Below are 15,676 nucleotides of genomic sequence, written 5' to 3' on the forward strand. Positions count from 1 at the left end.
GCCCAGGACCTGCAAATAATACCAGACTTTCAGAGGATGCTTTGACAATGAGACTTGAATCTGACCTTGCAACTTGGCCATCCGTTCAGATGTCAGAAACACTCTGCCCTGTTGTGTATCGACTAGAGCTCCCAAAAACTCCAATGACTGGGAGGGAATTAGACTACTCTTAGCTAGGTTGACAATCCACCCGAGCGCTCGCAATAGCTGAAGCACTCTGTATCGCTGTGCGGCAAAGTGCTTCTGATTTCGCTCGAATCAGCCAGTCGTCCAAGTACGGATGTACCAACAATCCTTCCTTGCGTAGTTGTGTCGCCACCATCATTATCTTGGTGAATGTCCTGGGCGCTGCAGCAAGGCCGAAAGGCAGAGCTTGAAACTGATAATGATGTCCTAGGATAGAAAACCCTCAGGAATTTCTGGTGGTCAGGTTGAACTGATGTGTGAATACGCCTCCGTCCGATCTAGGGATGCCAGGAACTCTCCCTGTCGAACTGAAGCAATGATGGACTGCAGCGACTCCATGCGGAAGCGGGGGATCTGAAGACACCTGTTGACCCAATCGAGCATGGGCCGAAAGGTCCCCTCTTTTTTTGGTACGACAAAGTAGATGGAGTAGTAGCCCTTTCATTGTTGTGACGGAGGCACAGGCATGATTGCCCAGAGGTCGAGAAGGCGCTGCAACGTGTCTTTTACTGCCCGATGCTTTGCTGCATAGCCACATGGTGAGACCAGGAACTGGTGCCGGAGCAGACTTCCAAAATCTAATGCATAGCCGTGTCTTATCACAGAGAGGACCCACTGGTCCGACATGAGTTTGGTCCATTCCTCGTAAAACAGGGACAACCTGCCTCCTACAACAGGAACAGAGGAATGACCGGCTGCACATTATTGCGGGGGCTTACCTCCCTGTGCGGACTGTGTGGTACCAAGTCAACCGAAGCGTCGCCCACAAAAAGGCTGAGACTATGACTGCTGTCTGCTAGAATTCTGCCGAAAGGAAGAACTGGATGTTCGGGTGTTCGCAACCTGCGACCCCCATGAAAACAAGACCGAGAAGAAAGAGCCCCTTTCGACCATTAGATGACTGAGGGGTTAAAGGGGCTCTTAGGGAAGATAAGGCCATTGCAGAAAAACTAAATGAATTCTTTTTTTTTTTTTTTACCATTTATAGCTTTTATTGGCATAATACTATACAGAAATGCACCTTGTACATAGTAAATTGCAAGCAGAATAGAACAGAGAATGCTAATGTACAGCATTACTGGAAGCCATTTTACCCAAATATACCCCCTAGAAGAAAAACTAAATGAATTCTTTGTTTCTGTGTTTACTAATGAGGATGTTGGGAAGACACCAGTTCCGGAGATGGTTTTCAGGGGTGATGAGTCAGACGAACTGAACGAAATCATTGTGAACCTGGAAGATGTAGTTGGCCAGATTGACAAACTAAAAAAAGTAGCACATCACCTGGACTGGATGGTATGCATCCTAGGGTACTGAAGGAACTAAAAAATGAAATTTCTGATCTATTAGTTAAAGTTTTTAACCTATCATTAAAATCATCCATTGTACCTGAAGACTGGAGGGTGGCCAATGTAACCCCCAATATTTAAAAAAGGCTCCAGGGGCGATCCGGGTAACTATAGACCAGTGAGCCTAACTTCAGTGCTGGGAAAAATAGTGGAAACTATTCTCAAGATCAAAACCGTAGAGCATATAGAAAGACTGATTTGATGGAACACAGTCAACACGGATTTACCCAAGGGAAGTCTTGCCTATCAAATCTGCTTCATTTTTTTGAAGGGATTAATAAACATGTGGATATAGGTGAACCAGTAGATGTAGTGTATTTGGATTTTCAGAAGGTGTTTGACAAAGTCCCTCATTAGAGGCTTCTACGAAAATTAAAAAAGTCATGGGATAGGAGACAATGCCCTTTTGTGGATTACAAACTGGTTAAAAGTCAGGAAACAGAGAGAAGGATTAAATGGTCAATTTTCTCAGTGGAAAGGATAAACAGTGGAGTGCCTCAGGGATCTGTACTTGGACCAGTGCTTTTCACTACGAGTGAGGTTAACAAATTTGCCGAAAGATTAGTTAAATCACAAGCAGACTGTGATACATTACAGGAGGACCTTGCAAGACTGGAAGATTGGGCATCCAAATGGCAGATGAAATTTAATGTGGACAAGTACAAAGTGTTGCATATAGGGAAAAATAACCCTTGCTGTAGTTACACGATGTTGGGTTCCATATTAGGAGCTACCACCCAGGAAAAAGATCTAGGCATCGTAGTGGATAATACTTTAAAATCGTCGGCTCAGTGTGCTGCAGCAGTCAAAAAGCAAACAGAATGTTAGGCATTATTAGGAAGGGAATGGTTAATAGAATGGAAAATGTGTCATAATGCCTCTATATTGCTCCTTGGTGAGACCACACCTTGAATACCTTGTACAATTCTGGTCGCCACATCTCAAAAAAGATATAGTTGTGATGGAGAAGATACAGAGAAGGGCAACCAAAATGATAAAGGGGATGGAACAGCTCCCCTATGAGGAAAGGCTAAAGAGGTAAGGGCTGTTCAGCTTGGAGAAGAGACGGCTGAGGGGGGATATGATAGAGGTCTTTAAGATCATGAGAGGTCTTGAATGAGTAGATGTTACTCGGTTATTTACACTTTCGAATAATAGAAAGACTAGGGGGCATTCCATGAAGTTAGCAAGTAGCACATTTAAGACTAATCGGAGAAAATTATTTTTCACTCAATGCACAATAAAGCTCTGGAATTTGTTGCCAGAGATGTGGTTGGTGCAGTTAGTGTAGCTGGGTTCAAAAAAGGTTTGGATAAGTTCTTGGAGAAGTCCATTAACGGCTATTAATCAAGTTTACTTAGGGAATAGCCACTGCTATTCATTGCATCAGTAGCATGGGATCTTCTTAGTGTTTGGATAATTGCCAGGTTCTTGTGGCCTGGTTTGGCCTCTATTGGAAACAGGATGCTGGGCTTGATGGACCCTTGGTCTGACCCAGCATGGCAATTTCTTATGTTCATGGTCTATCTTTCAGGCAGATGATGAACCTTATTCTCGCCCAGGGACTGAATCATGTCCTTCAGCTCCTTTCAAACAGCAGCTTGCCCTTAAAAGGCAGGGAGCCCAGCTGGGATTTAGAAGAAACATCCGCCGACCAGTTTCTTAACCACAATAACCAACGAGCAGATACAGCGGAAACCATGGACCTGGCAGAAGTGCGTAGTAAATAAAAGAGCATCAGCACTATAAGCCCGGCCTGGAGAGCTTCACCCTCCCACAGTGACTCGTTGGCCTGCAGCTGCTGCTCCCATCGAAAACCAGCCCTCAAAGAAAAATTGCTACACATTGCAGCTCCAACTCCCAGCACAGAGACCTCAAAAATCTTTTTGAATCGAAGCTCCAGCTTTTGGTCCTGCAAATCCTTGAGGGACGAACCTGTGACTGGGCTTGTGGTCTTTTTTGTAATTGCCGACACTGCTGCATCTATCTTAAGTACCCAAAGAAGCTCCAAAGCCTCCTCCAGCAGTGGATATAGCTTGTCCATAGCCTTAAGAGACCTTTAAGCAGAGATCAGGGGTGTCCCATACCCTAAACAAGAGGTCAGTAGCTGAAGAGTGGAATAGGAAAGAAGTAGGAGGACCCCTCAGACCCAACAACACTGGATACATACAGCCTAAGCGAACTTCCTCCTGTGCCGCCTCCAGGCCTAATTCCCCAAAAATGGCAGGGATAAGGGGCCTTAGCTCTTTTCTGAGCAGGTGGACCCCACCTTCAGATCGTCCCCTTCCATGAGGTGATAGTCTCGGCCAGGCCCCTGTGGCTGCTCAGCATCTCCTTCTACCCCCCCTCGGAGGATGGGATAGACGGTCCGGATCCTCCTGGTCCGAGGTGTCAGTGGATGAATCTGTGTCATGTGACCGTGGCACTGTGCTTTAGTAGACTCTTGATCTCAACTATGCTTGGACCTTTTCTGGGGCTTAAGGGGCACCGGGGATGTAGATTTGTCAAGCCCTGCTTTTTATTAGCTTTCCTGGCCTTAAAGGCCTTATGTAATAAAAGGACAAATTCTGAACTGAACGAGGAGCAGGAAGAAGAATCCCCCATCCCAATCAGGTCAGGGAAAGTCGATTTGGCCCTCTGGAGATTGGCCGCTGAGGAGACAAGGATGGTGGCAAAATGCCGTCCCCTGATGCGGCCCGAGCCACCACGTTTAAATTATTCAAAATGGCGCCCGTTCCCACGCTCAGCAGGAACAAGGCAGAAGCAGCATCAGGCAGCTCCCCGAACGCATGGGAGACCAGAGTAAGCCGCAACATAACCCCCCCCCCCCCCCCCCAGGAAGACAGGCAGTGCAGAGACTGCCCCATGACAAATGAGCTTGCGCCGAGCCACACGCCTGGCACACTGACTCTCTCGGCATGTCGGGCTGACAAAAATAAAATCAAAACACTTTTTTTTTTTTTTTTAAATTGCAGCCGCGATTAAAGAAGTGAAAAATAACCATGGCAAAGAGGGAAGGGAGAGCTGACGCAGGAAAAACTTTTTTTTTTTTTACTTGCCCGGTACAGCCAAGGTCCTGGTCCTCTTGGGGTGAGTGAGCCGGGCTCCCCCCAGTGTCAACCCCAAAGCTGCAATGTAATGGCTATCGGGTCTTCGACCACAAGCCACAACTGCCTCACATACCTGGGAGGGGGGGGGGGGGCGGGGAGATGGTTCCCTCAGAACCTAGTAACCCCCTGGGAGGCTGAGGAATTCCCCTGTTTTGCTGTGCGGTTTTTTTTTGTTTGTTTGGTTTTTTTTTTTTAATGGGATCTGTCCCTCTAATTTGAGTTCCAAACAAGTCTCTTTAAACCTGACACTCCTATCTCACTAAGCAAATCATTACAGATTGAGGGTTGAGCACTTCCATCTGCTGGAGACAGAGAAATACTGACGGACTGTGGGTGGCACCTCAGGATATAGGGCAGAGTCTGTCAAATCTTCCTCTGTCTCCATCTGCTGGAGGGGAGGGAAAACCCAGGAGTCTGGACATGCTAGACTTAAGGAAAATAGGTCCTTGCCTAATTTTCGTTCCTGAAGTACCACAGATCAGTCCAGACAAGCGGGTTTATACAACCCTATGAGCAGATGGAGGCAAAGAACAAAAACTTTGAGGCACTGCTACATAACCAAGAGTGCCACCTGCAGCCCCTCAGTATTTACCTATACCTTAAGATGTCTACCTTAAACCCAATAAACCTGGGGTGAACAGATACTTAAACATTGGAGTCCCCTGAAAAAAACTAGGTCCTCTTAATGTGACAATGCACATCTGAAACTAAGTATACTTCTAATTACTCTGAATACATCACAATTCAGCTCAGCAACATCCATCCAGAAGCAAGGAAGTCTTTCGAAATAAGAGGACGGATCTCTGGTACTTAAGGAATGAAAATTAGCAGGTAAAAACCAAAGTTTTCCTCTCTTGTTCGTACCCTGTAGGAGTCCAGACAAGTTGGATGTACCTAAGCCCCTCTATTCTGAGGAAACTCGAAAGACCCGCACGCAACAATTTCCCCAAAAGATGCCTCCTCCGGCACCCACACATCCAAGTGGTAATGTTTGGATAAAAGTGTGAAATGAAGACCATGTCACTGCATCACCAATCTCTTCCGTAGAAAACAGTTGACACTCTGCCCGCAAGGTTGCTTGCACCCTAGTGGTACATGCTCTCAACCACTCTGGCACCGACCGGCCCTTATATACAAGCCAAAACTATTGTCTCTTTCAGCCAATATGCAATAGTGCCCTTGGACAAAAAGATGATCAGATCTCCAAACGGCATTTGTCACTAAAGAATTCTGCACCCATCCAGCAAGTGAAGCTCCCTTGCCATAGCAGCATCTACAGACAAATATGGCAAGGCTGATAACGAAAAAGGAGAAAAGCACTTTAGGCAAAAAAAGGAAAAAGAAAACCCAAAAACTTGCAGTTCAAAAATCCTTCTTTCTGGCTGAACAGATAGACACCAGAATAACAACCTTCTGGGTTAAGCCCTCCTAACCGGTTCAAAGGAAGGACAACACAGCACCCGAAGAACTAAGTTCAGATTCTATGCTGGATGAAACTTCCAAATGAGAGCTCAAACTTTTTGCCACTTTGAGGAAAAGAACCACATCCAGATGAGATGCCAGTCTTCCTTGAATCCTGCCACCTGAGCCCAAAGGCTATAACAGACCAAACATTTAGTCAAACCACTTTGCAAGAAGGCTAGAATCTGCATAACCTCTACCTTCAAAGGCTGCACCTTGTTCTGCAAACACCAGGACTCAAAGACTCTCCACGCTGACATAAGCCAAAACGACGTGTAAGGCCCCCTTGCATGAAGCAAAGTCGCAATCATAGGCTCCAAGTAACTTTATAAGCAGAGCCCTTGCCTCTCAAAGGCCAAGCCACTAGATGTATTTTCAGACCTGGAGGATCAATTAAAGACCCTGCCACAACAGCCCTGACAGATGGCCAAGCGAAGAGGACCATTCACTGCCAGATGAAGAAGGTCTGCAAACCACCTTGCCCAGATGAAGTTCTATGAGCTGCAGCCCTCGACCTACAAGACACTGTGGTGAAAAACATACAGCAACAAGTGTGTCGGCCACAGGAGAGCATCAACGCCCTCCGAGCTGACATCCCTTCTGCAACTGAAAAACTGCTCTGTCTTTGCATTTCCTGAACTCGCCTCGAGGACCACTGCTGGTCTGCCCAGCCTGGACTGAGTCAAGGAGAAGGCCTCCACCAACAACTGCCACTCCCCCAGATCTAGACACTGTCTGCTGAGGAAGTTTGCCAGTACATTGTCCACTCCGGCTACATGGGAAGCTGCTACTCTTGCCAGATGCTTCTCTCCCCCAAACAAAAAAAAAGTTAGTGCCACCATCGCTACTAGACGACTGTTCCACCGTAGCAGTTGAATAACGCCACTCATTGCATTGTCAGAGGACACTAGCACAGACTTCCTCTGAATGAGCGGGAGAAATGCCAGTAAGGCTTTGCGCACTGCCCTGGTTTCCAGCCAATTGATTGACCAGTTCACCTCCTCTGACAACCAGTGACCCTGGGTCGATTTCCCATGTCAAATCACCCCCACCCCAAGAGCCTGGCATCTGTGGACACCACAACCTAGTCGGGCACTTTGAGGTCCATCCCTTTCTCCAGATTATGCAGAGACAGCCACCATGAGAGACTATTTGGCTTCATCCAGCAACAGAAGCTGAAATTCCTCTGAAAGCAGATTCCAACAGGACATCAGAGCCCTCTGCAGTGGACATGTGTGCAAAGGCCCATAGAACTAATTCCAGCGTAAAAGTCATGGAACCCAAAACCTGCAAACACCAGACCCTGGGAATCAACAACCGCAATAGTCAAAGGACCGCACTCTGCAATTTGACTACCCTTTCCATAGTCAGAAATACCTTTCCTAACTTAGTAACTAAGTGCACCCCCACTTATTCCAACAACTGGGGCGGCTTCAAATGACTTTGCCACATTTGTAACCCTACCCAATAAATCCAAGAGTTGTAGGACTCGCTGAACTGAGCAACACTGCATTTCTGATTTTGCCCATATTCCAGGTAAGGGTGTATTAGAACATCTTCCCTCCTGAGTGCCGCCGCCACTAGCACCATCACCTTAGTGAATGTGTGCAGTGCTGTCACTAAACCAAAGGGAAGGGCTCGAAACTGGAAGTGTTCCCCCAAGGACCATGAACCTCAGGAATCTCTGGTGCTTGGCCCAAATGGGGATAGGCTTCCATCAAGTCAGACGCCAGCAACTCTCCTTTGGGCACTGCCGCTATCTCCATATGCAGCCGCAGCACCTGGAGGGCAGCATGATCTTCTGCAGATCAAGAATGGGGCGAAAAGTCCCCTCCTTTTTGGGCACCACAAAGTACATGGTGAATCAACCCTGCAGAGGGGGCACTGGAACAACAGCGTGTAGTAGCTGTAGCTGTTGCAACATCTCCTACACTGCTGCTCGCTTGACCTGGGAGACATAGTGGGAGATTACAAAGGCAGCCCTATGTGGTCAAGAAAATTCCAAGCTGTAGCCATCTCTCACCACCTCCAGGACCCACTGGTGTGAGATGATCGCGGTCCATTCTTCATAAAAGAGGGACAACCTGCCCACTACCAGTTCCACAGTGAAAGGGGCACCTCTGACATCATTGGAACGACTTTCCTCCACTGGTCCCTTGACTGACACTGTCTCTAGCGAACCTGCGGGTCCCTTGAAAGGACTGCTGCTTGCCAAGATTCCGCTTCGGTCCTGGCACAGAGGAACTCTTGCCAGAACAAAAAACAGTCTGTAATCCCAAAAACAGGACAGAGGTGGGAAAACCTTCTCGCCACACAACTTACAACAGCCTATTTCCTAGGCTCCCCCAAAGCCTTCATCAATTGATTCACATCTTCTCCAAACAAGAGCTTTCCCTCAAATGGGGAGATTACATAACTAGGACAAGACATCTGCCAAGCAATTAGCCAACAATAAAGTCCGAAGGGTCACCAAGCAGAAACCATGCTCCTGGCTAGAGTACGACCCAACTCTTACAGCTCATCTGCCACCTAAGCCACTCCAGCTGCGCATACCGAATAGCGTTAAACCCTCCAGATGAAGCGGGTTCCTGAGCCTTCTGGACCCAGCGCAAAAAGGCCCCCTGCATAACACTGCCACAAATCACTGACCTCAGGCTCAAGGTAGAGACTTCAATCATCCGCATCAATGGATCTCAAAGCTGCAGTCCTGAACGTCTTCAGAATGGCAGCCCCCGCCACTGGGACTATCATCTTCTCAGTCATGGTGGACACAGCTACATGCACCTTTGGAACCAGTAAAGATCACTAATTTCTTCATTCAAAAGGATACAGCTTCGCCATAGCCATCCAACAAGGACTGAACTGAGGTCTGGGCAAACAAATAAGCATGGGAATAACTTGCTCTCTGCTTAAATGGCAGGGGGAAATGTGGAAAAGAGGATTTACATTCAGGCAACATTCAACAAGGCACTGATCTGTGCAGTCTGGGTAAACAAGCATCGGGGTAACTTGCTTGATGCAGCAGTTACTATCCTTAACCATTAAGCCTTATGCTTCACTTTTGATGCAACTCCAACATTACTCTCTGCATCAATGGCAGGGGGTGGCAGGAAATTCGAATCAAACAGTTACCAACAAGGGCCCTGAACTTGGTGGTTGGTGAAATAGATAAGTATGGGAAAATAAATGTCGGAGCATGCTGGGCAGACTGGATAGGCCGTTTGGTCTTTTTTTGCTATCATTTCTATGTTTCAACCTTCAAGCCCACGTCTGGGCCCACTTGCAGAAGATCCGCAGCATCCTACTGCTTAACATCGGAGACCTTCTCAACCCCCGCGCGGCCAAGACCCAGCCACCATAGAAGATCTCCCAAGCCATCAGAAGAGACCACCTTCTGATTCCTGGCCAAGCGACCAGAACCTTCTCACCGGGACGCTTCCCCCCCTGCTCCCACTTGCCAGAAAGGCCTTATGCATGAGTAGTACAAACTCCAGGGAAAATCCTCCAGATCCGCAGGACTATGATCAGACTCCCCTCCTCCATGCTGATCCTCCTCAGGTACCTGAGATACAGGGGAGAACGAAGGAGGGGAATCACTGCCCCCCCCCCCCCCCCCAGAAGTCAGCAGACTGCTGCCCACACTCCTCCAATGATCTGGCTACTGCAATTGGTCCAGCCCAGGGATCCCAGGCATGGTCCCCAATAAGCTTGAGGCCCTCCGGGCTCCTGAAACTCCAGAGGAAGTTCCTCCCCTCCCGCAGCACAGCAAGTGCAAAGGGAGCGGGAACTGAGGCAGGCTGACCAAAGGCCGCTATGTACGGCTTTGGCACCATTTCCACTTGGCCGCTAAAGGAAAAAGTGATAGCCGGGCGCGTCGCTGCACACAGGCCACACACATGGTCGGGAGGCAAAGTCAAGCTTCGCTGCAGTGAACAGCACAAAGGAAAAAAAAAAAAAAAAGACAGCCTTAGAACCGCCAGGACCTCCCTCCCATCAGAGAAATTTGGCACAGGCTTAACCCTCCCTACCTATACCCGTCGCTGACAGCCCCCACTGCCAATAGCACCCTGCCATCGGAGCCCTCCAAACTGCTGGTTGCCTGCTTCAAGTCATTCAGAGCTTTAAATCCCCCCCCCCCCCCCCCCCAACAACTTAATTAAGGCCACAAAGAAGAATACTTCCCTTTATGGGATGACGGCAGGCAGGAGTCTGCTTGGAGGCCAACAGGGAGCCAGTCCCCTGGTTAATCAAGGCCTCTGGCACCAAAGGTCTACAGACAGGCAGGGTTACCAACCTCCGGTTAAGATGCCCAACACCTCAGAGAGCAATGAGTCAAATCCAAAATCTTCTCCATTTTCTTTTTACTAAAACTAGTCAGACTGCAGGTTTGCACCTCTACCATCTGCTGAACACAGAGAAACACGGAGGGACTGCAGGTGGCACTTATGTAGCAGTGCCTCAAAGTTTTTGTTCTCTGCCTCCATCTGCTGGTAGAGATGCATAAGCCCACTTGTTTGGGCTGATCCAGGCTACGAACCGAACACCCAATGCAATACTGGGATCAGTGTGTCCAAAACATGCACCAAATCAGCTCATAGCTAATAGCACTCATCACATGTAAATTCCAAGTAGAGGAGGCTATTAGCTATTATTGCACGATTCAAAGAATTCATGCACAGCCAATACGCCCATTGTAAAGCGGCAAATTTAATGCCAGCCTAGGAGCTGGCATTAAGGCATGCCGTAGTCAAGGGGTCAACCAAAAAACAAAAACCCTATGGGTCCTACTATTAGTATCGTCATGATATGAAGTAGGATGAACCACAGAAAGTAGCATCATATGAAAAATAAAGCCTTGGGAAAAAGAAAAACAAGTTCTGGATGCCTAATATACATGTTCCAGGGTGTGTATACTGTGCCGGCAGCGAGAAAAGAGATACAAGCGCTCATATTGAGTATCTGTTTTCCTAACCCGCACAGATAGCCATGTCTTCTGGGCACCTAATGGCAAGGAGGCACTAGGGTCACACAACTTCCCCTAGCGCCTCCTTTATATGGCAGTTCATTACCCTACTGCATTGGGAGAGGTGCGTGGATGCTCAATCACGAGCGCCCATTTTAACATGCCACTATTGCATCAGCCTGTAAATGAGGTAGGATAAAGGCAGCAACCATGTCTCCAGAAACTGTTATTTTACCTCTTTAATCTGTTTAAGTTCCAGTTTCAGAGCCTCACACTCAAACTCCAGGTCCCCTTGCTTCTGTTTCAGCTCCACATTCTCCTCCAGCACAGCCAAGCCATATTGGGCAGCTTGAACTTTCTCTTCAGTTGTCTCTTGCAGCTCGGCAGTAAGACGTGCTACCTCAGCCTTCAGCAGCACAACATCCTCCCCAGCCATGGCTCCCTTCAGTTCCTTACAAAAACTTCACTATAGCCTGGGAACACTGCTAATAGAGAGATACCTTAAAGAAAGACATGGATATAGGCACTTTTAGGCAGGGTGTTTGGTTTTTTGTTTGTTTGTTTTTTTTAAGTGTTCTGGTTTTTAGACAAGGTGCTAAGTTAATTTCATTGCGTGCCATACGAAACATGGCATTTTTCAACTTCTCAGCTGTCACAAACAGTTCTTGCTTTGTAACAAACTATTTTGGTTTGTCAACCACAGAATACAATAACTATTGGACCTGATATCAATAAGGAGGGCTCAGAGCATACAGTTTTACCTGCAGTTATTGTGCACTTTTTTGTGAGCAAACTGTACTCTTGATGCAGCAAGTAATTTTGCTTACAAAAAAAGTGTGCATAAAACTGTTTATTGCTGTGTGCCCCTGCATGGAAATCCCATGTTAAAGACAGCATGAATTATTACTCCCCCAGTACAGATGGGTGCACTGGAAATTTTATTTCTGGTCAGAGGTAAAGTTTCCAGCATTAGTGTTAGTCTATCAGCAGAAACAGGAGCTCCAATCCTGGGACACGTACTACGGATTTTGTGCGCAAAAAGCCTTTTTTCTGTGCATAAAATACGATTTATTCAAACACAAAAATGCCTTCTGTGCAGAAAGTATTTGTGTGCATAAGTGAGCATAAACCATGATTTCTGCATATAAAAAAAAGTTTGCTATGCATAAAACGTGTGCAAAGGAAAGGTTTAGCACCTTTTCCTAATTGTGCACTTTTTTTTTTTTAGCTCCCAATACATTAGCATATTAGCTTACTGCATCAAATTAAAGAATTTGATGCTGATATGAGTTTATTATACAAAACTTGTGTCAATGGACATGGAGTCAGTTTGTTACAAAGAGGCTGCTGAAATAAGACCACCATATGAAATAATGATGTTACACCACCGATGTTCATACACACATACTCAAATGGCTGAAGTTTGCATGGAACCACTAACCTCTATGCTAACATATACCTTCCAATGACCTGATTGGAAGGTATAATACACAATACACACAATTGGAGGCTCATTTAACAAGATACTGGATCCTTCAAGAATAAGTCAAACTACCTGTTTTCTGCAGAATAATTTCCCAGCATTAGGCCAGAGCTGCTGTAGGTCACAGACACAGGCAATAAGTCAAATTTCAAGCATTCCTTTATCACCCATTGAGCTGGACACACCTTTTGCAAGGACAGTCTAGAAAAAAAAAATATGATCATTTCCACTAAAAACAGGATTATTTAATAAAATATATTGCTGCACTTCATTCAATTAAGATATCTGGCAGCCCCAGTTCATTTTACCATTAGGTACACACAAATCTTTTAGTTCGTTTTGAGTTAATCTGACTAAAAAAAAAAAAAAAACATTTTCAAAAAAGAAAAACTGCAGAAATATTTCCCTACCAACATTCCCCACCTGACTTTGCATACATTTTATTTTATGAACTTTTTAATACACTATTTTAACATATATTCACTGTTATGTTAATATATATATATATATAAATATAATTTTAACATTTTTAACATATATACACTATTTTCTATGATTAAAATAATCCCCACGGCATCAGACTTCTGGTTGAAAATGCTTCACAAACCACGTATAACTATGCCAAAAAAGGAACCCAGCAATTATTTAAAAAGTTTCCAGGCATTAAAATAGTAATGTAGAACTTGAAAAACAAGCCTGCATGTGTTTAGAAGTTTATATACTAAATTTCTAATTAGTTTCAAATGTGACATCCACAAAGATACATAAATCATATAGTCACAGTTCATATATCTGCTACAAATTAAAACATACCATAGATAGAGAATGGTGCTTCTGCCCCACATGTCAGTTAACAGCCTCTCCCCCATGTTTAATACAAAAAAAAAAAATAGTTTTTGGAATCATGAATTTCTGTACAGAACGTAGTACTTCATGACTGGATCATAAGACTCACCCAAAACAATCCTATATGGGAGATTTCCACAGTATGGGTATTTATTGCTTTAAAAGTTTGCCTAAAACGTGTTTTCCCTAGTCCATTTTGAGGGGAGGGGGGAGAAGAGGGTCAGCGATAGTAATTTTAAGCTTACACGACTCACCCCCCAAATAAAAACCGTTACGTGGCGTTTTTCTATTTTTAAAATAAGAATGGAACCTGGAAACGTTTATGTTTCATTTTATTTTTTTTTGTTTTGTGAATTTAATTAATTTTTCAGTAAAATGTGTAACCGGAGGTGGGGGGGAGAATGTGTAAGATCTTATGCATCACCTGCTTGAACCATGTCACGTTCTTTTACTTATAGCTGTATGGCGCTGTAAAGTTAAAACATTTGTGGAAGTTGCGGAGAAACAAAATATCTTTTGTTGGAAAACAAAACCCCAAATATTTGTGTTGCCCAAAACATTTAATAAAATAAATTTTCCTATGTATTCGACTTGTTTCGCGGTTTTTCTTCGGGCATTCTTTCTTCAAAAGGAAGCGATGAACAATTAAAATCAGCCAATTAAGTTTTAAGCAAGTTCGCTCCGCGTCAGAGCGTTCAGGCTCAGATTTTAAAATGTTATATTTTTTTTTTTTTTTTTTGAAGGTGCAGGTTTTTGTTTTTTTTTTGTTGCCTTACCTCAAGAATCCGGCTCTGCCGCGAAGAATTTTCTCAGGGTCTCTGACGTTCTTAAATTCGTCATTGCTTTATATTTAATAACATCACTGATCCGTTTTGACGACTCTTCTCGCACTTCTCAGCAGTTGTTGGGTTGGGTTTTTTTTTTTTTTTCTCCCTAAATTTAAAAAAAAAAAAAAAAAAAAGTTTGAAATGCCTCGCGCCTAACGACCAAGTCGCAAAACCAACCCCGTCCACTGCCTCCTAGGGCGGCCGCTGATTCGTGTGCAAGCGCGCGCGCTCGCCACACCTCTGCTTCCGGATTGGCAGTGCTCGGAGTCAATTGTGTCAGAGCCGCAGAGGAGGCGGGGAGACGACTGCTGGAAAGGAGGAGGGTTTTTTTTTTTTTAAAGAGGTTACTAAGCGACCAGGGGAGGTAATTTTGACGAACAGGTCCTCAGACCTACGGTAGGCCGAAATCCTGCCGCCACCATAGATTGGGCCGCGTCGGGTCCTGCCCACTTGGGTGTCACTCCCAGTGAGGGACGGAGAGTGGGTCAGCTCAGGCTTCAGCCTCAGAGGGTTGTTGCTTAGCCAGGTGACGTCATCAAAGCGCCTCGTGAAGCGTGGCGGACCCTCTCAACTGTTTCGTGTTTGGGGGATTTTTTTTCCTCCTGATTTTCCTTCCCTTTCTTACCCTGATTGATGTTAGGTCGCTGATTCTCATTGTTTGGAATAAAAGGTGTCCTCACTTTTATTAATATTCCTTACTTGCTTTATGAGTCCCTTTTTCTGGTGTTCGTATTATATTTCTGCAACAACGATTGGTGGTAGGTTATGATCGCCAAGAGGATACAAGTGCCTGCTGGTACGTCCGGTTTGCTTACTTGTACGAAAAAAAATGACAAGAGACGAGTGGCACCGGAGGCCTAACCACTATATTGAAGCATGAGCTTTGGAGGACAGAGTACACGTCGGTTAGATGCATGACATGCAGTACAGGAGGTGGGTAAAATTTACATAATGCTGCAGGCGGAGGGGGACATTGAATTAGGAAGGGCTGGGTGTGGAAAAAGTGTTAATAGCCTACTGACAACTGAGGTAAGTGTGAAACGACAGAATGATCTGAGAACAGTTAAGATAGTTACAGTATGCTATGAAGAAGCCATTGTTTCTATTCAGGCCTAAAGTGATGATAAGTTTTTTTGATGAGTTCCAATGCAGGAGTTTGTTGGTGGAGTAACCCTTCAAAGTTGCTTAGTAGGAGTATAGCAACTTTAAGGTCAGATAGAGAATGTACAAGTCTTCCTAAAATGCTCATGTTATCATTTCTAATTTTTACAAGTAATAATGGTTTAAAAATATTTTAAATAGCCTATTCCCCATTCCTAATTTTCACACCCCTTGGTCAGAATCTGACCTAGAAGCCCTTTAGTGGCATCCCTTCTGTTGGCTTGGTCCTAGAAACGTTTGGGAGAAAAAGGCAAGTTAAGGCAGGCTAGAGTTACCCATTATTTCATCAC

General features: G+C 45.3%; 2 protein-coding genes across 2 annotated transcripts in view; one reads left to right on the plus strand and one right to left on the minus strand.

Moving 5' to 3' along the window:
- Positions 1-14,409, minus strand: part of LOC115095665 (protein bicaudal D homolog 2-like) — an 86,954-nt gene extending 72,545 nt beyond the window's left edge. Inside the window, exons 1-3 of the mRNA XM_029609686.1 lie at positions 14,175-14,409; positions 12,625-12,753; positions 11,305-11,569 (exon numbers count right to left, since the gene is read on the minus strand). Of these exons, the coding sequence (XP_029465546.1) occupies positions 11,305-11,505 (201 nt within the window). The 5' untranslated portion in view covers positions 11,506-11,569; positions 12,625-12,753; positions 14,175-14,409. The remainder of the gene's footprint in view (positions 1-11,304; positions 11,570-12,624; positions 12,754-14,174) is intronic.
- A 23-nt stretch (positions 14,410-14,432) lies between these two features.
- LOC115095679 overlaps positions 14,433-15,676 on the plus strand; it is a 28,635-nt gene continuing 27,391 nt past the window's right edge. Inside the window, exon 1 of the transcript XR_003857846.1 lies at positions 14,433-15,158. The gene's annotated coding sequence lies outside the window, so the exon portion shown is untranslated. The remainder of the gene's footprint in view (positions 15,159-15,676) is intronic.

This window comes from Rhinatrema bivittatum, chromosome 1 (genome assembly GCF_901001135.1).
Source record: "Rhinatrema bivittatum chromosome 1, aRhiBiv1.1, whole genome shotgun sequence".
NCBI classification, from domain to species: Eukaryota; Metazoa; Chordata; class Amphibia; order Gymnophiona; family Rhinatrematidae; genus Rhinatrema; species Rhinatrema bivittatum.